The 27,983-nt window shown below is 41.6% G+C and overlaps 1 protein-coding gene across 1 annotated transcript in view; it reads right to left on the bottom strand.

Annotated features, from left to right (window-relative positions):
- Positions 1–8,973: 8,973 nt before the first annotated feature.
- The window catches only part of Stx12 (syntaxin 12), a 28,435-nt gene continuing 9,425 nt past the window's right edge, over positions 8,974–27,983 (bottom strand). The window contains exons 2-9 of the mRNA XM_034503041.2: positions 25,016–25,085; positions 21,651–21,750; positions 17,024–17,161; positions 16,687–16,730; positions 15,138–15,243; positions 13,688–13,760; positions 12,527–12,609; positions 8,974–10,463 (exon numbers count right to left, since the gene is read on the bottom strand). Of these exons, the coding sequence (XP_034358932.1) occupies positions 10,371–10,463; positions 12,527–12,609; positions 13,688–13,760; positions 15,138–15,243; positions 16,687–16,730; positions 17,024–17,161; positions 21,651–21,750; positions 25,016–25,085 (707 nt within the window). The 3' untranslated portion in view covers positions 8,974–10,370. The remainder of the gene's footprint in view (positions 10,464–12,526; positions 12,610–13,687; positions 13,761–15,137; positions 15,244–16,686; positions 16,731–17,023; positions 17,162–21,650; positions 21,751–25,015; positions 25,086–27,983) is intronic.

The raw sequence follows: 27,983 nt of genomic DNA, 5'->3' as shown, positions 1-27,983 counted from the left end.
TTAATCCCAGCATTCTGGAGGCAGAGACAGGTGGATCTCTGTGAGTTTGAGGCTAGTTTGTTTGTATGTGGACCACATGCATGTCTGGCACCCTCAAAGGCTAGAAGAGGGTGTCAGATTCCTTGGAACTGGTATTATATACAGACAGGATGTCCCATGTGCGTAATAGGAACCAAACATACATCGTACACAAGACCAACCAGTGCCCTTAACTGCTGAAGCATCTCTCCAAGCTCCTCAAAATCAAACACTCTTGACCACGTGTAGTCAGTTAAGGGCAGGGTGCTTGCCTAGCTTGTGTAAGGCCATGCATTCCATAGCACTACACACAAATACAGAGATATCTGGTAACTGGTGTGGGATTTTGAGTTCTGAATTCTCTTTCAGCCATAAGGTAGTGCTGAAGTTATTTCTAGCTATCAATGACTAGATAAAGTCTTAAAGTTCAACTTTCAACTTCTCATGTGTGGTCTACCTGGTGTGATCCACAAGAAGTCTAACAGGTGTGTGCTCTGAGCCTTATGATTCTCTACTCCACTGTCACGCCCCCATCCATCCCAAGCACAGCTTCTGCTGTGTCAGCACCTTAGACTAAACAATGCCCTTACAGAGCAAAATGTTCTTTGTTTAGGTGCCAATGGTGTCAGTGTAGACCAGCAAACTTGAGGACAGCAGTACAGTTAACCTTCTGAAATAAAGGCTGTAAGGTTAGCTGTCATGGCATCTGGTCATAGAGTTAATTTCTTAAAATTTCTCTGACTTCTCTAGACTAGAATCTAAAGACATTAATATTTTAAGATTCTGACAGATTTCTTTAAAATTGACTTTTTAAAAAAGTTAAAAAACCAAACACAAAACTAGGCAGTGGTGGCATGTGCCTTTAATTCCAGAACTCTGGAGGCAGAAGCAGAGGCAGAAGAAGTCATATCTGTAACAGTTCAAGGCCACCTAGATCTACAGAGTGAGTTCCAAGACAGCCAGGGCTGTTACACAGAGAAACCCTGTTATGGGGGGTGGGGGGAGGCATACAACAGCAACAACAACACATTAAAAGCTACCTGTACTGGAAAACAAAACAAAAAACCTTAAAATGGTCAGATGTGGTGACACAGTACTTGTAAGCTTAGCACCTGAAGCCACATAAGTTTTGCTACAAATTTGAGTTGGAAGTTTTAATGGTCTACAAGAGACCTGGTGATCAAAGGGAAGAAAACTACATGAGGTTGGAGAGATTGCTCAGCAGCACCCAACTACCTATGTCTTTAGCCTTCTCTGCTGGCCTTCATTTGTACACACATGTGGCATGCATCATATACATACATACATACATACTTGTATGTGTGTGTATATACGTGTGTATATATATATATATGAATCTTAAAATTTTTTGGTATGGCTGGGCGGTGATAGCACACGCCTTTAATCCCAGCACTTGGGAGGCAGAGGCAGGCGGATTTCTGAGTTCCAGGCCAGCCTGGTCTATAGAGTGAGTTCCAGGCCAGCCAGGACTACACAGAGAAACCCTGTCTCGAAAAAAACCAAAAAAAAAAAATTTTTTTTTTTTTGGTATGATCAAATGAAGACAGTGAAAAAATTATATGGTGTAGTGGTTTGATGTTTAGCCCAGGGAGTAGCACTATTTGGAGATGTGGCCCTGGAGTGGGTGTGTCACTGTGGGCGTGGGTTTAAGACCTTCATCCTAGCTGCCTGAAAGTCAGTATTCTGCTAGTAGTCTTCAGATGAAGATGTAGAATTCTCAGCTCCTCTTGCACCATGCCTGTCTGGATGCTGCCATGTTCCTGCCTTGATGACAATGGACTGAACCTCTGATGTAAGGCAGCCCTAATCAAATGTTGTCCTTATAAGAGTTGTCTGGGTCATAGTGTCTGTTGACAGGAGTAAAACCCTAAGATGGAAGTTGGTACCAGGAGTGGGGTATTGCTGTGATAGGCCTGACTGCTTTTGTTTGGAAGAATGTGGATTATGGGACTTTGGATTTGGAAAACAGTGGAATACTTTAAATGTGGCTTAATGGGCTATCCTAGTAGGGATATGGAAAACTTTGTTACTGAGAATGATTTGAATTTTGCAGACCTGGCCCAAGAAGTTTCAGTGAAGAATTTCAATATGTGGCCTAGAGACTATCTTTTGTGGTTTATTGGTAAAGAATGTGGCTACTTTTTGCCCTTGCCTGAAGAGTCTGCCTGAGACTATGGTAAAGAGTCTTATATTAATTGCATTGACAAAGGAAGTCTTAGAAACACCCATCATAGACTTTGTTCTCTGGTTAAGTCTCATGAAGAGCATTCTAAACAAACATTACAAGCTGATAAAGGAAAAATATAAAATACATGGTTTGACTCTTAAAGGAGTACCAGGAAGTGACATGAAGTTGAATCCTGTGATTAAATTATGGGAGTAGTGATCTTGGGGCAAGATCCCACCCAGCTAAATTTAGGTCCAGGCATGGTAGTATAAGCCCTTAATTCCAGGAGGCAAAGATAAGCAAATCTCTAAATTCAAGGCCAGCCTAGAACAGAGCAAATTCTAGGTGAAGAAAAATTTAAATCCAGGCTTAGTGGCCCACACCTTCTCAATGCTTAGGAGACAGGCATGCAGATCTCTGTGTTCAAAGTCAGTCTACAGAGCAAGTTCCAGGACAGCCAAGCTTAGGCAGTGAAGGAGTTGGAAAACAGAAAGCTGATGATAATGTAATAGAACAGGGGGGCGGGCGCCATGTTCTAGCTCCTGCATGCAAAAGAACTCAGGAGCTTTGGCCATGTGGCTCTGGTTTTAGAGTGAAAATTAGAAGGGACTACTGGGACAATTGATGCTGGTTAACTAGAGCTAAGAAATTAGTGATGATTAAGAAGAGACTAACATTGCTGAAGAGAAATCTTCTGGGAAGTGTTTTCTGAGAGTACAAAGAAGGTGTGTTCCAGAAATAGCCAAGGTTGTACCTCCTGTTGCAGCTGGACTTGCTAATATGTAAGAGTCACCCAGGTGGTACTGGCTTTGAAGGCATGAAGGGGTCATAAGGAGCAGCTGAGGCTCAGCACTGTGAGAGGCCACAATGGAAGGCCATTGGTGAAGGTGCAGCCTCAGTTGCAATTGATTGCCCAGGACTGATGGGGCCATCCAAAGAAGTTAAGGCCTGGCACAATGAAGAGAGCCTGTGAGAGGTTTATTGGTGAAGTCTAGTTGCAGCAGAAGACCCCACTGTATTGGAGATGCCAGTACCATCTGGAATAATTACCAAGAGCAGCAGCAGCAGCAATGGAGTGGAGTCAACCAGAGCCTAGAGTGCTACAGAATGCAGAACTGGAGATGTGACCCAAGCCCTCTGGAGGAGCCCAGAAGATCATGTGTAGATCCCAGACATTTAAAGAAGCTGTGAAGTTAAAGTTGCCTCGGAGACCAAAAGGTGTTATAGATGCCAGAGGCAAGGGATACCTGCCAAGGAATACTGCTAACAGAGTGGAACCAGCCCAGGAGAAAGTTTTTTGAGTTAACAAAGATGGAAAAGGAGTTGGCAATCTGAAGACCGCCTTGAAATCAGAAAGAGATGCAGTGTTTGGAATTTGCCCAGGTGGTTTCCTGTCTTGCTTTGGGGATTACAGTTAAGTGATTGAATGGCCCTCAGAAGATACTTTGAACTTTGCACTTTTAACATTATTGAGACTGCTATTATAGACTGTGGGTACCTTTTAAGTTGGACTAAATGTATTTTGCATTATGCTATGTTTAGGTATGGCCCCCATAGACTGATGTTTGAACAAGCCTATGGGGGTCAGGGAGTGGAATGTAGTGGTTTGAATATGTTTGGCCCAGGGAGTAGCACTATTAGGTGTGGCCTTGGAGTGGGTGTGTCACTGTGGGTGTGGGCTTAAGACCCTTATCCTAGCTGCTTGTTAGTATTCTGCTAGAAGCCTTCAGATGAAGATGTAGAATTCTCAGCTCCTCCTGTACCATGCCTACATGGATGCTGCCATGTTCCTTCCTTGATGATAATGGACTGAACCTCTCTGAACCTGTAAGCTAACCCCAATGTCCTTATGAGTCACCTTGGTCACAGTGTCTGTTCACAGCAGTAAAACCCTAACAAAGACATATGGCTAGACCTTAAAAACAAAATGCTTCATTTAGCAGGGTGACAGATAAAAAGTGCACAAGGTGTTGTGAAGGAGACAATGCTCATGAAAATTTAGGTAGAAATTGCTATTTCTCTAGATTTGTCTTAGAGGAAGGCGTCTGAAGATGTGGTGAGGCCAGCTTCTGTCAGTGTTGCAGACCGTACGTACTGGATAATGGTGGTTTCAACAATGAACACTCAAGATGACCATCCTTACAAGCTGTGTGATCATGGGCAGGCTACCTGTCTTAGCTTCTTGATTCACTGTAAGAGTACACAAGGGCTGGCAAGATGGATATGCAGGTAAAGGTGTTTGCTTCCAACCCTGACAACCTAGTTCAATCCCTAGAACCAGATAGTGGAAGATTTCTGAAAGCGGTCCTCTTACATGCATTCTGTGACATATACATGACCATCCCAAATAAACATAATAAAAAAAATTAAGGGGTCTATCAATGGCTCAGCCATAAAAAGCACTTGTTGCTCTTGTAGAAGACTTGGGTTTGATTGCCAACACCTACATAGCTGCTCATAATCATTTGTAACTCTACTTCTAGGAATCCAACTCCCTCTTCTAAGACTCCCCAGCACTAGGCATGCATGTGGTGTATAGACATGCATGAAAGCAAAATACATGTAAAATAAGTCTCCCAGATAGCCTTCCGGGTATGGTAAGTCTAAGAAAATCTAGCACAGTAGCTTACTGGCATTAAAGGCTCAACTATTCCACAAAGGATACCCACAGGCAAAGTATCTCAAGCCTTTAAATTCCTCTTTCAAGCTATCATTCCTGCCTTGAACCTTTGGCAGGTATGTGTGGGGAGGTGTAATAAGTATTAGTTTTTATTTTGCCAACTAAGAGCTACAAATGAAGTTGCCATCTACCATCACCTTCTCCTACCAGTGCTTGGAGTTGAATTCAGGGATTCACCTATGTTGACAAAGCAGTTTACCACTGAGCTGTAGCCCAAGATTCATCTTCTTATTTTAATATTTAAATACTCCTTTTTAAAAAATTGGTTTTGCAGCACAGAGGCTTTGACCTAGAATCCAGGTCCTTGTGCATGATGTGTATAAAGTCTCAGGTTTGCCCCTCACCACTAACAGTAATGTGGGTGGAATCTGAAATGATGGTTCAGCAAATAAAGCACTTGTCTTGCAAGCCTGAGGGCTGAAGTTTAGGGCCCTCAAACCCAAGCAAGGAGCTAGGAATGAGGGTGAGTGCCAGTCTGAATGGAAAGCAGACAGATGCAGGGCACTGAGCTAGCCCGCCTCAACACCCACCCCATCTGTGGGCTGCCAGATCATGTGAAAGGACGGGTTCTGCAGAACTAAGGCTGCAGGATTTCCATGACACAGGGCAACAACAGGTTATCGAAGAGTCCCACTAAGGATGATAGTATATAGCAGAAGCCAGAGGTCTCAAGGCATACCAATGACTCATTGCAACAAATATTTGCAAGTAAAGCTGTTTGGACAAAGGGGTGTACTGTGTGACATACCACAGTTTCCATGGCAAGACATTTTTCTTTTTCTTTTTTGGTTGAGACAGGGTTTCTCTGTGCAGCCCTGGCTGTCCTGGAACTCACTCTGTAGACCAGGCTGGCCTGGAACTCAGAAATCTGCCTGCCTCTGCCTCCCAAGTGCTGGGATTAAAGGCGTGTGCCACCACTGCCTGGCGCAAGACGTTTTTCATTTTTTTATTTTCTACTTTCTTTTGGAGGAGGTTACAAGGGTGGAGAGTAAACATGGAAGGACTGGGTAATTAGTGTGTTTGGTTGGTGTATATATGATATGAAATTCACACATAAAAAAATCAAATTATGGGGGGAGGGAGTAGAAAAGAGAGAAAGACAAAGCCCTGGAAGCTAGTCTCGCCTACTTGGCAAATAAGTTTGGAAGAGACCCTGTCTCAAACAAAAATAACAGATACCTGAGGAACAATACCCAAGGTTGTTATATGTAACATATAATGCTACACATATGCATATGCACACTTACACGTATGTATGAACTTCCCTCAGTCCCCCCATACAAAAATTTGGAAAGAATATTCTCTCAGACACAATTAAAAATACAAAACAAGGGATTGGAGCGATGGCTCAGTGGTTAAGAGCACTGACTGCTCTTCCAGAGGCCCTGAGTTCAATTCCGAGCAACCACATGGTGGCTCACAGCCATCTGTAATGGGATCTGATGCCCTCTTCTGGTGTGTCTGAAAACAATGATGATGGATTCACATACATAAATTTAATAAATAAATCTTTAAAAAAAATACAAAACAAAACTTTACTATAGCATTATTCTCATTTCTCCACAGGCAAAAACTTGGTCTTTAATCATAATCCAACTCCAAAACCTGTATCATTAAACATCTATTCCTGCTGTTATATCAGGCTAAAACCTGTGTCATTAAACATCTATTCCTGCTGTTATATCAGGCTTCGAATCAAAGGTCTTTATCTGATCTACTTGCCCCTGCCTCACAAGTGCCACCAGGACCAAAATAAGTTTATTCTTTGAAAATTAAATGCTTTTTAAATCTGTAACTCCAGCTTCAGGGGACCTCCTTGGGTAACAGGCACGTACAAGACACACAGACATACACACACATATCTTCTAAGCTATAGTTAGATGGAGACTTTAAAGTACCTGTACGTTGTAGTGCTAGAAAGCAATATTGGAAAGAATCCTTTGAAGCTTAGAGCTAAACATCCATGTCTAGAAAACATGGAAGCAAGCAGGGGACTCCCAACCCTGGAAAACAGACTGGACTGAGGCATGACATGAGATCCGTAGTCTGTACTTAGTGACCAAAAGCAAAACCTTCATTCCCGTGACTAAGAAAGTCTCTGAACAGAAAATACAAATCAAACCAAATAATGGACTATGCGGGCTTAGTGTTTTATTTTGCCAACCGAATGGTAATTTCTTTTATTTTCCTTCCTTCCTATTTTTTAAAAAAAAAAACAAAACAAAATAAAAAACCACCCCCAAAACAACAGAAACCAAACAAAACAAAGCAGGGTCTTACTATGTAGCCCTGGCTGGTCTGGAACTTGCTCTATAGGCTAGGACAGCCTTGAATTCATGGAGATCTACCTGCTTCTACTTCCTGAGTGCTAAGATTCATGGCCTGTATTACTCTGCCTGCCTGGTAATTTCACTTTGAGGTATAAGTTTAGTTTGAATGTTACAGACGACATACTATGTGAGAAGGTACTCCTTAGTGAAATTAAATACATGTGTGCATGTGGGTATGCACACACAAACACAAATGCTCTGAGAGCAACATCTAACATGTATCAAGTTCTTATTATGAAACATTACCAGTGAAGTGGCCTGAATACTTTTATTAACTCTATATAGCACCAATTCATCTTAAGAGACTGCTGGAGGGGCTGAAAAGACGGCTCAGCAAATATGAGTATTTGTTGCTCCTGTAGACAATCAAGTTTCGGTTCCCAGCACCCACATGGTGGCTCAGTCACCTCTAATATCAGTTCCAAGGATCTGACCCCTGCTCTGTATTCTGAAGGCATCAGGCATGCATGTGGTACATAGCCATATATGGAGGCAAACATTCATACAGAGAAAATAAAATTTAAAATTCTACATTTTTCTTTTTTTAAAAAATTTATTTCATGTATATGAGTATACTGTAGATGTCTTCAGACACATCAGAAGAGGGCATCAGGTCCCATTACAGATGGTTGTGAGCCGTGAAGGGAATTGAACTCAGGATCTCTGGAAGAGCAGCCAGTGCCCTTAACTGCTGAGACATTTCTCCAGCCCCCTTTTTTCTCTTTTTAAAAAGTACCCAGCACTCCTAGAACTTTTCAATGTCAATACAGGAAGCTGAACATGAGATGCAAAGTGGAAAGGAATACAGAAACATATTTACAATTTGTACATTCAGACTAGACATTTGTTAGGAATTTTACACTAATAAACATAGATAGATAGATAGATAGATAGATAGACAGACAGACAGACAGACAGACAGACAGGATAGATGCAAGCAATTGAGAAAACACGAGGTTCATGAGCTAAGCAACTTGTCCAAATACCCTCAGCAGATCACTGGTGGGCCAGGGTTCCTCAGGTCTTTTATATTCCCGTCTAGTTTTCGACTTACAAACAGGAAATACACCAGACAAATGGAAGTTGAATCTCTCAGTAGGGAGACTAGGGCTTCAGCACTTTTAAAAAGCCTTTCTAATATGAAGGCAAGAGCCACTGAGCCAGACCATAGTACCTCCAAAGACAATCAGGTACAAAGCAGGTTCTAGGAACAGGTTTATTAGAGCTTCCTGAAAAGCGCTACAACTCCAGACCAAGTTCCTACAGCCATCGTGCCAGCCACCACAGTACCACACAATCACAGCCACTTTGTTGTTCCCAATAACTTGTCACAACAGATTCCATTTTTTTTATTTCTTGGACTGTCACAAATGACGTGTCCAAGTCCAACTACGATCTGAGAACAAGGGTTTCTCTCTGAAATTGCCATGTAGGTCACTGTGTCATGCAGACAGCTTTTCTTCCTCACCATCTTTCTCTTAAAAACTGAGTCTGATCTCAAATCTCTCATGTATCCCGGTCTGGCCTTGAACTCACAACCTGCCTGTCTTGTCTTCTCAGGTACTAGGATTAGAGGTGTGTGCAAACCACAGTTGCTCTCTGTCCTGCTTTTCAAAGGAAGGCAGCAATGCCTTTTCCACTCCCAAGCGAAACCTTACCTGCTCTCCAGTCTTCTTGCAGCTGTTTTTTTTTCCCATGGCAGAACAGTACCTAATATCTATGTCATTAGGATGTTAACTCATAAAAATAACTACAAAAGCTTTTAAATGTTTATTGGTATTAAGTAAGTGGGATGGTGCAAAGGTGCAGAGAAACTTATGCATTTGGGCCCTTATTTCTCTACTGATCACATTAGTGTAGAACAAGATTAAGTAACATTATGAGGAATAGAAGAAACAAACATAAATATAACCACAGTAGTCAGATCCTCTAGTTCAGTGAAAGATGAGCTGACATTTCCGGCCTCAATTCACATTTATCTGAGAGCCTAAACCAATTACACGCTCTCTTGACTGTTCTAGGCCTGTGAAAAAGGGCAGTAGACAACATTTATATACAAGACAGAAACCTTTTATTAAAACTGTTTTTATCTAAAACTACACAGAATTTGATCTCTTGTTCATAAATTAGGCTAAGTCTAACATCACTAAACCAGTATTATTTACAAAATGAACCTTTGCTTTGCTTTATCAATAGACTGAGTTTTAAACCCCACTTCAGTCTAAATTTCAAAATCTTGCCATCAAAGCCAGGCAACCCTTACAAGGGTCGGGATCAGCCTTTGACAGCAACATTTATCATTCACCAGAATGAAAGCCACAAGTGAACAAGATGGGATCATTCCAAACAATCCTTATTTGCTTTCCAAAATTATGCTGTGCCTAATTCTCCTGTTCTATGTAGGCAGGTGGGAGAGAGACCCAACTGACTGTAAGAATGGTAATGAACAGATCCTCTTTAAAACAGGTGTGGGATGGCTTAGTGTTTGAGGACGGACTCTGTAAACAACACCAGCAACAATAAAGTCAATTTACCTCAAACCCAGACTTTCCCACACATCCTGGCAATGGGCCCACTCTGACAGGTTCTTCTCATTTCATCCAAAGTCATGGGAGCAATGTTCTTATTCCCCAGTTATATATAGTGCCAAAATCTTACAAAACAGATAACAGATCCCTCAGAAACTCAAATCAAAATGTTAAATAATAAAAATTGCTGGCATATTGTACAGTTTCTCAGACTCTTGATAGGCTGGCTCCAGAAGGAAATTTATCTCAGATACTCATAAAAAGGTAAAGTTTGTGTATATACAAAAAGACAATATTATGATGTAGTGTCACCTGTCAAAAAAGAATATCCACGATGGAACTGTCAATAAACACTTCCAATAAAGAGCAATCAAAATACAAGAGAAAGGAAAATACACATAAGTTAATTCGTTATTTGAGAAATGAATAGAATGTATGCATAAATTGATAAATACTGTGTCCATGGTCTAATTCCAAGGACTAGTTAGTAGTTAGTTTCTAGCTAAATTATCACAGGACACTCTGGTATACACTCTCTTCTGTGGTCAGTTTGTTCTGGCAAGATTCCATCAAGCACTTGCCCTTGAAAACAACTCAGCAGGAGAAGGCTCTGAGGCAAGCACACTTCATTTAGAAGCAACCCAGATAACAACTACCAAGACTGTAACAATCACTGACAGGACAAGCACGAGGATACACATCTTCTTGCGAGATTTTTTCTGAGGAAAGAAATATTTAAAGACACTCATGAAACAAGTAAACATTTTTATACCCAAGATTCAGAGTGCATCATAATCTGACTTATCATTCAGAACATCCTTATATTTTACTGCTGAGATTTAACCCAGGACCTTGTGCACACTAGGTTAAGTACCCCAGTCTATAATTAACTCTTAACATGAACACAGATGCAAACATCTTCTCAAAAATCTCAAGTCGCCAGTTCTAAGTAGTACTGCAAGTGTAATTGTTCCCAAACACACGTTTGCAAAGGGAGCTGTGCTTTTGTTCTAGATGTCATTTGCTGAGGTGACTCGTCTCATACTAGTCAGTTTGCTCCTGAATCACCTCTACCTCGTGGCTGGAATTACAAGCAGCTGCCACATCCACCTGTAGAAGCTAAGGATTTGGATTCCAGAGCTCCTGTTTGCTCTAACCAATGAGCATTCTCCCTAGGCCCTTGTGTATGTATTTTAATAACCCACTTCACCCCATCACAGATTATATGCTCATTGTAAAATATAGAAGCAGTAGAAAGAAAATAATCATCCATAGGTGAGACTGTTAACATAAGATTCTATTTCTGCCGGGCAGTGGTGGCGCACACCTTTAATCCCAGCACTTACTTGGGAGGCAGAGGCAGGTGGATTTCTGAGTTCGAGGCCAGCCTGGTCTACAGAGTGAGTCCAGGACAGCCAGGGCTACACAGAGAAACCCTGTCTCAAAAAAAAAAAAAAAAAAAAAAGATTCTATTTCTTTCTGCCCTTTTGTTTGTTTGTTTGTTTGTTTGAGATATATAGCCTTGGCTGGCCTGGAGAGCCAGGCCTCTCTCTCTCTCTCTCTCTCTCTCTCTCTCTCTCTCTCGAGTTCAGGTTATTTTATCTATAGAGATCCACTATCTTGGCCTCCTGAAAGCTGGGTTAAAGGCCCATGCCAGCATGCCAGGCTCCTCCTACTTGATCATCTGTGCACATTCCTGTTTGGAATAACTGGATCATATTGTAAGTTTGATGTTCTTCTTGTTAGCATTTAGCACGAACTCTCCTTTTCTGCTATAATCTCATTAGCGTCTTTTAGTTCCTACATCCTACAACACTGAGTAGATGTGATTACTCTACATCCTACAACACTGAGTAGATGTGATTATTCTACATCCTACAACACTGAGTAGATGTGATTACTCTACATCCTACAACACTGAGTAGATGTGATTATTCTACATCCTACAACACTGAGTAGATGTGATTACTCTACATCCTACAACACTGAGTAGATGTGATTACTCTACATCCTACAACACTGAGTAGATGTGATTACTCTTTTACTGCTGCAAACTAAAATCATCAGTTTTTCAAGAACATCGTTATGAAACTCAACTTCGTCAAGCATTATTCTCTGGTAAAACACAGCTATCCTAGGAATACAGAAAATGACTAAAATGCTAGTTACTTCTAAAAAGCCATGCAGCGAACGAGGACATCGTTTTTAGTATCTAAAACCTGAATCATAGACTCAGAGGACTCATCCCAGCACATGGGCGGCAGAGGCAAGACAATCTCCGAGTTCCAAGCCAGTCTGCTGTACCCCCCCCCAAAAAAAAAGCCACCCAGGACTACATAGTGAGACCCCCAAGTCATCCAAGTCATAAAGCCAGAAGAATCACCTTCTGGGCACAGCTCCATGATGACTAAGGCTATTTCCCAGCTGGTTCTAAGGCATCATGCTGAGGCAACAGTCAGCATACATCCCGAAGCTCTGCTCTCAGTTCAGCTCTTACTCTCCTAACAGTCCCTCCGTTAGGAATAAGGTTAGCATCATGCTAGACTGTAGGCATCAAGCTAGCTCATGACAGCTTTATAGCCACACAGCTTCTGTGTAAGTTATTCAGGATTTGATGGTGTTGGATATCTGGCTGCAAAGATAAATACTACAAATGGGACTGGAGCTGCCTGCCTCCAGCTCAAACTCAGGCAGAAGACTGCAGCTGCCAGCATGTGTTGGCACAGCCTGGAGGGTCACTGAGTCTACAGCACAGAGGGACTTTCTTGATATTGGCTTTTACCTGATAGTAAGCAGCTCTCTGTAACTGATCAGTAGCTCTTTCCACATGCACTTCTGAGCTTTCCACATTGGCTTCTATGCTATCTGTAAAAAATACAATGCACATATCAGCACATTCAGGCATTTCAATACTCAAAGAAACAAACAAGCAAATTTTCTCTCTTTTTTAGAAAAAGTATATGGATGTTTTGTCTGCATGTATGTCTGTATACCATGTACATGCCCGGAGGTGTTGGATCTCAGAACTAGAGTTACAAATGGTTGTGTAGGTGCTGGGAATCAAACCATAGTCTTTTGGAAGAGCAGCCTCTGTTCTCAGCTGCTGTGCCATCTATCCAGCACCTCTGAACAGATTTGATGGCATAGGTCTCAGATTCACCATTACCATCCAAACCAGCCAGCCATGAGATCAAAATTTACTTTTCATTTAGTTTCTTGAGATAGGGTCTCATGTAGTCTAAGATGGCCTCAGCATCCTCAGTGACATGCCATGTAGCTGATGCTGGCCTAAACTCCTGATCCTCACACTTGTACATGAATGTGGAGGTTACAGGCATCACTACCATTCCCAGCTACACGTTTCTAACATGATAAGAGAACAGAAATAAATACTAACATATTTAATAGCAAGGGGTTACTAATTATGCAATTTACCTACATAGGATTCAAGAAAAAAGACTGGGGGGGGGGGTAGGGAGAGGGTGCAGACCACATGTTTATATATCTACACACAGATACATCACATGGGGCACAGATACATCAGATGGGGGTACATCACAAAATAAATAGGGCAAAATGTTATTAACCAGGAAAATTCTGGGCAAGTATACATAAAAGATTCCTTGTATTGTTTTTATTTTATAGATTTTTATAAATTTGAGATCATTTTCACATTAAAAAGCTTTTAAAAGTTACTAACCCCATAATCCCGCAAGAGTCTGGAGCTCAAAACTGGGGTGCTGACAGCTCTTTCTCTAACAGACTTGCAGGCTATAACAAGTGAACGGGGCTCCCCACAAAGCACCCTCTTTAGCCTCTACAGTTGACTGTGTAAGGAAATGAATTCGGAAATTAAAAAAAAATCCTAAATTAAGTTTATAGTGACCCATCTTACTGAGTTCTTTGTACTCACCCTAAGGTTAGATGTATTAATAGTACATACCAATCAGATCGCCTTGGTCATGGATCATCATAGCTAAATCTTTAAATATCTGATTGACATCCAAAATGTCAGCCTAAAGGAGATTAAAAAAAAAAAAAAACCAATTAGCTCACATTAAGCAACAAGTCAGAAGATTTCTTTCCTTTCCTTTCCTTTGACATCACGTGTGCTTTAAAGGTTTCTCCGTGAATAGAAGACTCCCTATTGCTGCCTACCTCGTACTGCAGAACAAGAGATGTGAAACCCACTCACTGAGCAATAGTAACTGCATGTCACCTGAGAACTAGTGAGACCACTCAAGCCCGAGCAGCATCCACCAGAAGCTGGAGTGCCGTGCTGCACCTAGAATGCTCTAGGGAGGGCAGACTAATGTCACTGCCTACTACTAGGACTGTTGACTAGAGAATTTAAATGGCATCTACAGAACTGTGCTGCCTGAGGAACACATGGAAGACAAACAACCAAGGATTGTTACCCCAGGGCAGACTCTGGGTCTATGTGAGGAACTACTGTATTCTCTGTCACTTGGATGATGCCCTATAAACAGCTTCCAACTGACAAACAACTTCGATGCTGGACAACAGTTGGCAGGGTGAAAGGACACCACTGTTCTGACTGCAGAGTTTAGTAAGTTCCCAGCTTGGTGGGCTGAGCTGCACAGTATTCCCAGCAGTGACAGAGGAACTCACTCTGTAGACCAGGCTGGCCTCGAACTCAGAAATCCGCCTGCCTCTGCCTCCCAAGTGCTGGGATTAAAGGCGTGTGCCTCCACTGCCTGGCGCTTTTTTTTTTTTTTTTTTTTTTTTAAATTCAGTTGCCACAGTTGGGCCGCCTGGTCTACAAAGTGAGTTCCAGGACAGCCAGGACTACACAGAGAAACCCGAGAAACCCTGTCTTGAAAAACCAAAAAAAAAAAAAAAAAAAAAAAAAAAAAAAAAAACCTTAAATTCAGTTGCCATGTTCATGATGGAGCTCAAGGAATCAAAGACAGCCCACATCAAAAATGGCTCCAAGACTGACCCAATGACGTGACAAGCGCTATACTTGGAACTGAACTTTAGAATGTACAAAAGCAGAGCTGGAGCCTGCCTTTCTGCTAGGCTATTCAAACTATGAAAAAGAGATTTCCACACAGAACCCTGTTCAACCTGGAGATGGCTACTAAGATGGGAAAATTCTAAGAATCAACACAGTATCGCCTTGCTGTTTTCCATGCATGTGTCTCTCCCAGAGACCAAATGCTAAGTGGAGTCTGGGCAAGAATCTGCACTTTTAAGTGCCCAGGCCAACAGAACATAGCAGTAGTTCAATTCTGCCACAACTAAATTGAGAGACAATATAAAACACATAAAGACTCAATCCAGCCTTTTTCATATTAATCCGGGGGAAAAAAAAATCCCAAATATCTGCAGACACCTGAGTCAAACAGAAGCCATAGCCTGCCTCTCACCTCCAGCTGCCGAATTGCCGTTTCCCTCTCTTTAATAAGTTCCAGGTCTTGCTCAGTGATGGCCGCCTCTTCCTCCTGGCTCTGCATCTGGTTCCACTCCTCATGGCTACAGGGAGACAAGCACTCCAGTTGATTCCTTCTCTCTAAGGTATGAGGAAACATAACTACATCTCTGCTGACAGCAGAACCTAGGTAGATGCTACGCAGGACCCAATTCTGCTATCAGTACAAAATCCCTGTGGGCTGTATTCCTCATCCAGAAGCAAAGATGTGATACAAAGAAAATAAAACTTTAGCCACAGGCAAAAATGAGATGAGGCAGAATTATAGAGGACAGACCTCTTTGCCTTTTCCACTCAGGGGTTTTTTGTTTGTTTATTTTTGGTTGTTGTTTTTAACAGTCTTGCTAGGGCTTGCTAGACAAGAGACGTACCCAGAGGTTTAACTCAATGAATTGCACAGACCCAAGGAACTCTCAAAGCATAAGCAGGACTGGTACCAGGGCCACTAAATGAAGGAAGGAAAATATACTAAGCCACCAAACAGGGTTTCACCAACTTATCTAACGGAACCACATCTGGTTCCCAGGAATTTCCTTGAGACTATGTTTTAAGATAGATGCTACTTAACAGAAAACCAAACTGAAAGATAACAAAATGTTTGCAACTTGACTTTTTTCAAGTACTTAAAAGAAAAATGTACTATTTATTAAATTTTAAAAAATTGGAACTGGTCATGGCACCTGGCTGCCAGAAGACAGCAATGGCTCTTCTATGGCTGGACTACAGACAGTTGTGAGCCACCATGTAAGTACTGGGAACTGAACCTGTTCCTCTGCAAAAGCAGCCAGTGTTCTTAACCAGTTAACCATCTCTCCAACTCTGTTCATTCATTCCTTACTTATTTGACAGACAAGGTCACCTCCAATTCTCTTCATCCTCTTGCTTTGTCCCCTAGCGTGCAAAGTAAAAGGTGTGCACTACCAGGCCTGGCCCAACTCCTGATCTCAGTTACTTTTCTTCTTCTTCTTCTTCTTCTTCTTCTTCTTCTTCTTCTTCTTCTTCTTCTTCTTCTTCTTCTTCTTCTTCTTTTTTTTTTTTTTTTTTTGGGATAGGTTCTCACTGTATAGCTCTGGCTGTCCTAGAACTCACTATGTAAACCAGGCTGGCCTTTAATTCACAGAGATCTACTTGCCTCTGCTTATCAAGTGCTGGGATTAAAGGCATATGCCACTACAACCAGCCCTGATTTTTCTTTTTAATTTTTAAGTAAAAATAGTCACAAAGAGACTGGAGAGTCCGTTCAACAGTCAAGAGCACTATTTACTCTTACAGAGGACCCAGGTTTGATTCCCAGCACCTACATGGTAGCTCACAACTATCCAAAACTCTAGTTTCAAGGGATCCAAAGCTTGCTTCTGGCCTTTATGGGCACCAGGCATACATATGGTGCACAGAATTACATGCAAGCAAAGCCTCCATAAACAGAATAGACACAAAGGTGTGGATTCACAGTAACTGCCCAGCATGCTGGAAGAGTCACTTTTTACCTGTCAAATGAGACGAGCTGCTCTTCTCTTTGCCTGTCTTCTGCCTAGAAAACAGATGGTTGTCGCTGCTGTTATCCAAAAACATGCCAGAGACACACAAAACAAGAGCGGCCTTAGCTACAGTTCTAAGGCGTGACATCCTCTAACCACATCTGTAAGATGACACTTTGACAATCTGTTCTGAGTAAGAAATTTTGAGTATGAAATGAGAGAAAGTAAATCTGCCTTTCAGCTTGGAAGGAGAACATGAAGCATATTATCTGGTGGAGAAAGGGGATGTGCTGGGCTGGTAAAGACGTCTGGACTGGTAAAGACCTTCTCTTGGGAATGAACTTACAGAAAGACGTGATCCAGCTCTCGCTCTAGCGATACTTTCTTTTTCCTTCTCAGATACGCTTCTCTGCACAGCCTGGAAATTGTTTAAGGCCGACGAGAAGTCATTCATGAGCCGCTCCTTCTGAAGCTTCTGCTGGCGCTAAAGAAAGTAAACAAGAACTTGAAATCTCAAGTGAACTCAGAATTAACTATGCTACTGATTATAGCACAGTTATATACTTAAGAAATTTCAAAGTACAAAAGTTATTACAAAAATAGGCTTTTCCTTAAAGGCAAAGTTTGTTTCTTCCTGAATCAAATTCCCAGTTAACCCTATGGACCAGATCAAAGCACACTAATGAACCTGGGAAAAGGAATTGCAATTTAGAATATTTGGTTCCTGGAGAATATAAATGCAGAGTAAAGGCTTTTGAGCTCAGAGCATTAAATAGTTTGTGTGTGTGTGTGTGTGTGTGTGTGTGTGTTGTTTTATTTTGGGGGGTGGAATATTGAAACCATTTTTCTACATTAAGTTATTAATTTTCCTGAAAATTACCATTATTCTCCTATATAGTTTTTCTTTTTGAGTTTTAAAAATTTCAAGAACTTACAAAAAAAACTATTTTATTTACCTATAGGCTATCTTCACTACACTATTTATCTCTCTCAAAAACTACAGACTGAGAACCTGCTCTGAGCTACACATCTGACTTAAATAATGTATTCTTCTTCTCCTGCTCTTCCTCTTCCTCTTCTGCCTCTTCTTTTTTAATGGTTTTTCAAGATAGGGTCCTTCTGTGCCACCCGAGGCTGTCCTCGAACTCAATCTGTAAACCAGGCTGTCCTTAAACTCATAGAAATCCACCTACCTATGACTCCAAAGGAATGTGCCTCCACTGCCCAGCCAATACTATATTTTTTAAATACCTTATGAAAACTACATCATAAAGCTGGAAAATATCATAACTTTAAAAAGAGAGAGAGGGAGAGAAAGGGGGGCTGGAGAGGTGGCTCAGTGGTTAAGAGCACTGGCTGCTCTTCCAGAGGTCCTGAGTTCAATTCCCAGCAACCACATGGTGGCTCACAACCATCTGCAATGGGCTCTGATGCCCTCTTCTGGTGTGTCTGAAGACAGCGACAGTGTACTCACATACATAAATAAATAAATCTAAAAAAAAAAAAAAAGAAATCAGGGAAGCAGAGAGGGCTGACTAGCCAGTTCTAAAGGTCAAACTAGTGCATTCAAGGTTATCTCTAAGGAGCAACTGCCAACAGCAGACACTGCCTGGCAAGGACAACCTAATAATGTAGAGAAATCAGGCTGTGACACTTGCTAACTGGAATGAGAATTAAAAAATTACTGCAACAATCTAGGTTTAATAGGTAATGGCAGTAACTGGGTCACAAAAAGGAGTTTAAGAAACATTATGACTGCCCAGCAGTAGTGGCGCACGCCTTTAGTCCCAACACTTGGGAGACAGAGGCAGGTGGATCTCTGTGAGTTTGAAGTCAGCCTGGTCTACATGAAGAGTTCTATGACAACCAGGACTATACAGACCAACCGAACAACCAACAAACAAATAAATAAATAAAAATTACTCACTGGATCAAACATATGGCCTTATCTCAGTGTGGCCAAGAAACCACACTGAGTTTACCTCAGTCCCAAAATGCCATTTTTAAAATATATCATATTTCTGCATTACTATACTCTTTAAAATTAGGAATTTTGATTAGTGCATTCATTTTATAAAGTTGTCTTTACTATATTTTATGTAAAAATTCCTTCCATTATTGTCAGTTTTAAATCACTATAAAGTTAAAGTGAATCTCATTGTAATAATTAGTAATTTACACTGTAATTTTTTTTTCCTTAGGACAAATTTATGACTGTGATTAGATAAAAAGGCACATTTTTTTTCTTCCCTATGTTGGGGATGGAACCAAAGACCTTGCACATACCAGCTAAGTGATCTATGAGCTGTATGTACCCAGTCCTTATTTGCAAATTATTTCTGTGATGATAAATATCAACTTACTTCATAGATTTGAATGAGAAACTCAGGATAAGACCATTATTATTATACTTTCTAGGGAGATAGTATATTCAAGAGGAGACAGCAAGACCTGGAGATAGTTCAGTAGTAGATGGGGTATCTAGCATATGCAAGGCTCTGGATTCCATTCACAGCACCACAAATAAGTCTGAGAGGAAAGCTGAACAAGGACTGGGAACAGCAGCTGGCAGGGCAGCATGATCAAACAGCTGAAGGTTTCAGAGCTCAAGTTTGGGAACTATCTGGGCGCCATCATCATACAGATGACACTGACGTCATTAAATAAGTGAGGCTCCTGGGAAAGAAAGGCTGAAGTAGGAAAATCATAAGATCAATAGCAGAACTCTGGGGCATGCAAACTTTGAGAAAGAATCAATGAAAAAGGCTGAAACTCATCTTGGGCACCATCAGTGAACTACTGTCTCAAACGAAGGGGGCTCAAAAAAAGACCCCAGTAGTCAGCAGCTGAGAGATCTGCTAACAGAATGCATAGAAAATGGAAAGCAGGACATATGGTTTAACACAGTGGTCCTCAGCCTTCCCAATGCTGTGACCCTTTTACACAGCTCCTCATGTTGTGGTGACCCCCAACCATACAATTATTTTCATTGTTACTTCATAACTGTCATTTTGCTAGCTATGAATTGTAATGTAAATAAGTATCTGATATTCAGGATATCTGATATGTGACCCTTGTGAAAGGGTCATGAGACTCCCAAGGAGATCACAACCCACAGGCTGAGAGCCACTGGCTTAACATATAGGGCACTGGTAAAAGATGAGTAATGGCCGGGCGGTGGTGGTGCACGCCTTTAATCCCAGCACTCGGGAGGCAGAGGCAGGCGGATTTCTGAGTTCAAGGCCAGCCTGGTCTACAGAGTGAGTTCCAGGACAGCCAGGGCTACACAGAGAAACCCTGTCTCAGAGAGAGAAAAAAAAAAAAAAAAAAAAAAAAAAAAAAAAAAAAAGATGAGCAATGGGGCTGAGCCAGGTTAGATATGAAAATCCAAAGGGAAGTCAGCACAATGGGAGAGAAACAGAATTGTATTTCACTGAGGAGAGCATGTTTGCAACTCTATTTTGTGTTCTTAATGACTGAGGCTAATGGAAGGAACACTAGCATGCATAATCCAAAAATATGTCTTTGGCTTTAGAACGTATTAGATGAAGGTTTTGGTAGCAGACCTCACTTTCTATTTATACTTACTGGGGCTAATATTTCATTCTCAAGCACTTACAAGACTTTGCCTGCATCAGGCAATTAGACTCCTTTGTCAATACTATAAAAATTATTGGCAAATGTGTACTCCTTCAGTGCACAGCTAGGAGAAAGAAAGGGATGATTTGGAAGCAAGGTGGAGAAAATGGAGAGAAGGAGATCAGGCCCATCACTGAAGCATCCGCATGAGTAAGGACCAATCAGCTACACAGAAATAACCAGAGGACACATGCACTAAAATGGTTATTGTCAGTGATGCTGGGGATTAAACCAAATTCTGTACACAAGCCAGGTGAGCACTCAATGACAGAACATCTCCAGCTGGAAAAGAAGTCTTCCCTGAGTATTCCTTTATCCTAAGACCTATAGGTGACCTGAGATACAAAAGTGACTATAAAATATGAAAGCTATTTCGTCAAAATTTATAGATATGAGGCATAAAACAAACTAAAGACCCAGCCTGCAAGCCCAGCTGATATCAAAGCCCAGAGATGCAAACACTGAGATTCCTCCTTGGCTAAACACATTGTAAAGTGTTATTAATAATAGCAGTAGTTATCACACACTCAGAACATGATGGATACCAGGCACTTTGCTGCACCTGATACATACATTGCCACAATAGTTTTACGGCCTCTCTGTATAGGTAGCTTAATGATCATCTTTAGACAACCTATAATTATTTGAGAAGAACATCTCAATGAGTGATTACATTGGATTAGTCTGTCAACATGTCTCTAAGAGACTGTCTTAAGTAAACTGATTAGTGTGAGAGAATCCAGCCCACTGTAGGCAGCGCCATTCCCTAGGTACAAGATCATGAACTGTTTAAGAGTAGAAAAACAGGGGCTGGAGATGTAGCTCATCAGTTAAGAGCACTGACTGCTCTTCCAAAGGTCCTGAGTTCAATTCCCACCAACCACATGGTAGCTCACAATCATCTGTAATGGGATCCAAGCCCTCTTCTGGTGTGTCTGAAGAGAGCACCCATGTACTCACATACATAAAAATAATGATTTTTTTAAAGTAGAAAAATGGAACTAAGCACAGCAAGTGAGGACAGAACAAGCACACATGCATTCATTTCTCTCCCCGAGTGTGGACAAGATGTAACTAGTTGCTCCAAGTTCCTGCTACCTTGATTTTCCCACAATAAGAGACTATAATCTGGAACTGTGAATTCTCCTCTAGGTTACTTTTTGTTGTAGTATTTTATCACAGCAACAGAAATAAAACTGGGGACGGTGGTAAGAAAATTAAAGTTTAGAGACTCTCTACTGAAAGCCAAAGCCCTGCTAGCTTTTGTTCCACATACTCCCACTCCGTCAGAACAAAGTCCTTCTCTATTAATGAACCAAACAGAAAATACCAACCTGCTCTGATGCAGACAAGGGTAGGGGCAAGGACCCTAACTCCTTCAGCAACTCATTTGTCTCCTTGGCCAGCTGATTTGTGGAGTGCTGTAACTGTTGCCTAAGAGAGAAAAGACAGGTGTCAGGATGCTGTGGCTTCTTGAGAGCTCCCTTTTCATTACTTTGTGCTCAGGGACTCCCAGTACAAAGAATGAAGAGCCATTAGAACAAGAGCTTCAGTGCTGTGCTCACAGCCTTTGCAAGGCCTTCTCCATTACTAAAGCAGTTCCACTGGCATAAAGACGCTCACTCAATGATACCTGCTGAAGGAAGCACAGACCAGGAGTTCCAACTATTTGGGAAGAAATGCATGACTATATTCTGATAGAAACAGAGGAGTAATTACTACCTCCATCCAAACCTAATGGCTTTAACACACTGACCTTACTCTAAAATTCTTACTGACTTCCCAGGAGCTCTGCATGGTCAACACCTCTAATAGTCCACTGACTAGGGCAGTTAGATGAAACATGTATTTAAAAAGCATAGCTTCCTACATACCTAGGAAAAAGCACCAAAGATCCACTCCCAAGCTCTTGCTTAAAAGCTGGTTCTTTGTGTGGATTTTTCCTTTGCTCCCCCGCCCCCCCCATTCATCATTGTGCCTGACATCTGAGCCCTATGCTGTTTTGAGCACTTACCTCTTATGCAAGATACTGGATTCAATCTCTAGCACCATAAACAGTAAGAACCCAAAAACACATACAAAGAATCTGGGTGATGGGCACAAAGGCCTCTATCACAGTCCTAGCTCCTCTGAGGCTGATATAGAAGGATAATTTGAGGCCAGCCTCTGAAACAAAGTAGGATGAACAGATGGAAGGAAGGAAGGAAGGAAGGAAGGAAGGAAGGAAGGAAGGAAGGAAGGAAGGAAGGAAAAAGAAATCCAAGGGGAAGAACATGAATAGAAAAATGATGCAATGGAAATAAAAACAAATAAACACAAGGTTCTTTCCATCATGGCTCCCTCTCCTCTCCAGCCATTTGTACAAAGGTTTTACAGAGTGACAGAGAAGCCACAAGCTGTGATCTGAATTCATGTCGAACTCCTAGCCCCCAAGTGATGTTATTAGAAGGTAGGATTAGAAAATGATTAGCCTGTATGGGCCTTTCAAGAATACATCCCACCAAGTGACAATACAGTAGGAAAGCACCATTGCCTAGCGTGATGGCAAATGCCTTTAATCCCTATACTTGGGAGGCAGAGGCAGGTAGATCTCTAAGAGTTCCAGGCTAGTCTGGTCTATATAGTAAGTTCCAGGGCAGCCAGGGCTTCATAGTGAAACCATTTCAAAAGGAAAAAAAAAACAAAACCAAACATTCTCTATGAAAAAGAAGGCCCTCATGAGACACTCTATCTGCCAGGGTCTTGATCTTCATTCAACTTCTCAGCCTTAGGGACTGTGAAAAATAAAATTGTGATTGTTTACAAACTACCTGGTCTATGATCTATTGTTGCAGCAGTCTTAGTGGCTAGGACACCACAGTGCTTTTTCACTGCAAGCAGGCTTCTAAGATTAGAAAGCCAGAGAGATAACAAGAGGAAGGCAATCAGGAGCCAGAGCATCCTAGAAACACTGACATGCAGACATGTCACCTCTCCTTAGAATAGTCCCTGTGCTAACAGTTCCTCATTTCACAAGATTTGGAGGAATCACACAATGCTGCTCAACAGACTTTACAGATAAACAGCAGAGCGGGGCTACGGTGGCACATGACTTTAATCCCAGCAGAGGCAGGTGGATCTCTGTAAGTTTGAGCCCAGCCCGAGATAAAGAACAGAACTTTAAAGAAAAAAATTACATTTTATTTGGGGTGTGTGTGTGTGTGTAGGTATATCAAGATGCATTTGTACACAAGTGTGCCAGAATGTACATGAGATATGCTGACATTACAGAACAACTTTCCAGAGTTAGATCTCTCCTTCTACCATGGGGTTCCAAACACTTTTCTTTACTTGCTGAGTCATCTTTCTGGCACCCCAAAAAAACCTTTTTACTTTATTATTTTTACATGTATGGGTGATTTGCCTACAACATATGTCTGTGCACTATACATGTGCAGTGCCCACAGAGGTCAGAAAAGAGAGCTAGACCCCACAGAAAGAGACCTATCAATAGTCGTGAACCACCAAGTTGGTGCTGAGAACTGAACCTCAGTCTTCTGGAAGAGCAGCCAGTCCTCTTAACCACTGAACTATCTCTCCACCCCTAAGAATAGAACAATTTGCTGTTTTGTTGGGTTTGGTGGGGGGTTTTTTGTTTTATGTTTTTGTTTTTTTGTTTTTTGGTGTTTTTTTTTTTTTTTTTTTTTTTTTTAGCAACGTTTCTCTTTGTAGTCCTGGCTGTCCTGGAACTCGCTCTGTAGATCAGGCTGGCCTCAAGCTCAGAGATCTGCCTGCCTCTGCCTCCCCAGTTGCTGGGGTTAAAGGTGTGTGCCACCACACCTACCAACAATATAAATTTTTTTTTTTTTTTTTTTTTTTTTTTTTTTTTTAGTTTTTATTTATTATATGTAAGTACACTGTAGCTGTCTTCAGATATCCCATAAGACGGCATCAGATCTCATTACGAGATGGTTGTGAACCACCATGTGGTTGCTGGGATTTGAACTCATGACCTCCGGAAGAGCAGCTAATGCTCTTAACCGCTGAGCCATCTCACCAGCCCAAGAATAGAACTTTTAAAACAAAAATAAAGTCAATGAACTAGAGAGATGGCTCAGTGGTTAAGAGCACTGACTGCTCTTCCAGAGGTCCTAAGTTCAATTCCCAGCAACCACATGGTGGCTCACAACCAACTGGGATCCAATGTTCCTCTTTTGATGTGTCTGACAGCTACAGTGTACTCATGTAAAGAAATAAAAATTAAAAATAAAAAAGTAAATCAAGTCAAGAAAAATATGACTTAAAATAGAAGAAAGAGAGAGAGAGATGGTTCTCTCACCAGACCATGTACTCTCTTCTTTATGGTCCCTTTGTGTCACTGAGAATAATTTTTTCTTATTTAGAGTTGGGAATTCAAGTAGACTAAATCATCAGGAGTCCTGTGTCAATAGGAAGGTCACCGACACAGGGTTATATTGACACAGCTCCGTGAGGCAGTTGAAGAGTGGAAGGAGTTCCTTCTCTACCTCCCTAAATTATTCTGCACACCGAGCAGTTCAAAGCAGCAGAAATCTGGATCCATTAACATACTTTGTTCCCTCTTCCAGGTTCAGCTATTACCACCCAGCCATCGCCTCCCACTCTGACCTCACTGTCCTGAGGACTGCCTATGTCCTCAAAGGGCCCTCACAAAACTCAACCTTTTGGGGAAGCTACTCACAAATTTTCCTGGAGTTTGCTTGAGTCCTGCTTAGTTCCAAGTTGGCTCATCAAATTCTTTATCTGAGCAGCTAGAAAGAAGGGGGAAAGATTTATTTTAAAAAATTAATACAGAGACATGAGACAAGAGAGAGAAAGGAGGACATGGAGGCTGATGTTCGATTGTCTGTAGCAGTCAAAGGTAGTTGGTATATCTAGGTTGGGTATTGGGTTACACTTCTGATTGTAAGGGTATCTTGTTATTGATCATTACTAAATAAATATATAAGCCTTTGGATAATCCAAAAAAAAAAAAAAAAAAAAAAAAAAAAAAAAAAACCACATCATGAGCACACTACTCTGTAGAGCACTGGTGGCCCCATATTCTACATACATGCAACTAATAAGAACCATATTAAGGCCAAAATCTTGACAAATACATTCCTCCACAGAGCTTTTGCAAGGTTTATTAAACTGAAGGTGGTTCTGTTTATCTTCTCCAAAGAACTGAATAATTCTTCTAGATTCCCGTGACACTAACCATTTCACCCCCCATTAGGACTGGGAAGGCAGGAAACTGGTAGTGTGAATGCCCACGGCCTGAACTTCCATCCCAGTAGCATAAAAAGGCAGGGAAGCACTCATCACCTCGGTCATCTCAAAGCTACAACAATCTTCACCGATATCTTCTGACTTGTTTTTCTGAGACAGAGTCTCCATCTGTAGCCTAGGCTAGCTTCAATCTCCTGTCTTCCTGCCTCAACATTCTATGAATTAGACACCTGGTGATTTAGTCTAGTTGGATTTCCAGCCATAAATAAAAAAAGAATTATTCTCAGTGACCCAAAGGGATCATGAGGAAGAGAACGAACAGTCTAGTGGGAGAGCTCCTGATTCTCTTTTTTTAATCCCATTTTTCTTGACATTACAAGTGAGAGTCACTACACCCGCTCTCAACAAACAATTTTAATCCACGGGAGCTATGGCTGCAGTGCAGTTGGCAGGGAGCTTGCCTAACATGCATGAAGCCCTGGGGTGAATCCCCAGCCCTACATAAAAAAAGGGTGATGTATGCCTTTAAGTTCAAAGGTATCCTTGGATATATAGCAAATTCAAAGCCAGTCTGGAATACAGGAAATCCTGTCTCAAAAACAACAACAAAATTTATCCACCAATGCAAACGAGCTTTTCTACAGCAATGCTTTTAGAAAGACAATGCACGTTCATTTTCAGTAACGGGTGGACTGACTAAGCACTTCTAGTACCAAGTACTCTATGAAACTGTGTACACACCCTGTTTCATAGCAATAGTCTGAAATAGATACACAAGGCAATACATGTATCTTATCTATGCACACACAAAAGGTAACACAGTAAAAAACTCAATGGCAGGCATACAGACTCCAATGGAGAGTTCTTTTCCCACGTGGCATCAGGGCCAAATACACAGTTGTCCTCAGCCCTTTCTTTTCCCTGGATACCTGGTAGCCTGGGAATGTTCATGTTCAAGTCCTTGACATCTAATCTCCTTGCCTGGAGAGGTCTAGGCCTCTCAATAGGAAACGTGTTAGTACTGCTCTGCCTGGAACCTTCCTATCCTGCTCTGCACTGGTTTCTGCAACACAGAGACAGAGCCCCTGACTTCTTGCCTTGCTTTCTGTTTCTTTCCTAGGTTGTCAGAGGTGGGGAAAGATTTACTAAGTTGGTGGATAGTTGTACATTATGTGTATATATATATATATGTGTATACCTATGTCTGTCTGTCTCCTTATGAATTGAACCCAGGATCTCATACATGCAAACTCACGATACCTAAAGAACAGAACTCATTAGACTATTCTTAGTATGCATGAAGTGATGTTTACAACTAATTTTGTTTGTTGTTTGTTTTGTTTTTTCAAGGGCTTCTCCCTGGCTCTTCTGTAGACCAGGCTGGCCTTGTACTCACAGATCCACCTGCCCCTGCCTCCCCAGTGCTGAGATTAAAGGCCACCACTGCCAGGCTGGTGTTTACAGCTGATGGAACGCAGCCTTTCATTCCTTCTCTACTCTCACTTATCTTGTGGGGGAGGGGGAAAACAAAGGAAACATATTTTCAAGTTGCAGCAGAATTTCAACAGATAACATAGCACAGAAAAAGGCAGCTCCTCTGTGGGCAAGCACCTTTCCTGTTCCCTCTGGATAATGTCAAAGCGTCATTCACGCTATCAGACTACAGAAGAACAAGCTTAGTTAACAAGAGAGGAAGTCAGTACAGTTGTCTGTCAATATCATACAGGTAACACACATGCAGTGCTTCCAGAGCTAAGCAAAATGGATTCTACTTACTACAAGTTTGGAGCTTAAATATCTATCTTTCTGGGTCTAGTTGGACAGTTCAGTGGGTAAAGACATCTGCTGTAAAAGTCTGATACCTGAGTTTGAATCGAGAAACCCACATGGGAGAAAGAAACAACTTCCATCCTCAGTCACGTGAAATGTTTAAAAAGAGGGGAGGACAGACATGAACACTGAGCACTTACTAAGCAGACGCTGGGCTAGTTACTTAGCATGCTCCTATTTGACCCTAACCAACACTATAAAGCATTAGCATCCCCCTGCCTCATGTGAACAAAAGAAGCTCAAGAGTGACAGGCCTGACTTGTTCATTCAGAGAACAGTGCTTATTCCACATTGTCCTATACACTAGCTGGCACTTGCTTCAGGAAGCTTATATTCTCCAGGATGGACAATAAAAACACACCAGGTGAGAACAATCCTACCAAAGGAAACAGACTGGAGTGAGGGCCGAGGAGTAGGCAGAGGGGACTCACACACATGAGTGACCAGATTAAAAAACAGTGAGCACAGGCCTAAAGAAAATGCACGCCGGGCAGTGGTGGCGCACACCTTTAATCCCAGCACTTGGGAGGCAGAGGCAGGCGGATTTCTGAGTTCGAAGCCAGCCTGGTCTACTGAGTGAGTTCCAGGACAGCCAGGACTACACAGAG

This window comes from Arvicanthis niloticus, chromosome 5 (genome assembly GCF_011762505.2).
Source record: "Arvicanthis niloticus isolate mArvNil1 chromosome 5, mArvNil1.pat.X, whole genome shotgun sequence".
Taxonomy (NCBI): Eukaryota; Metazoa; Chordata; class Mammalia; order Rodentia; family Muridae; genus Arvicanthis; species Arvicanthis niloticus.
The sequence above is the reverse complement of the archived record's forward strand: the minus strand, read 5'-3'. Positions and strand labels throughout refer to the sequence as shown.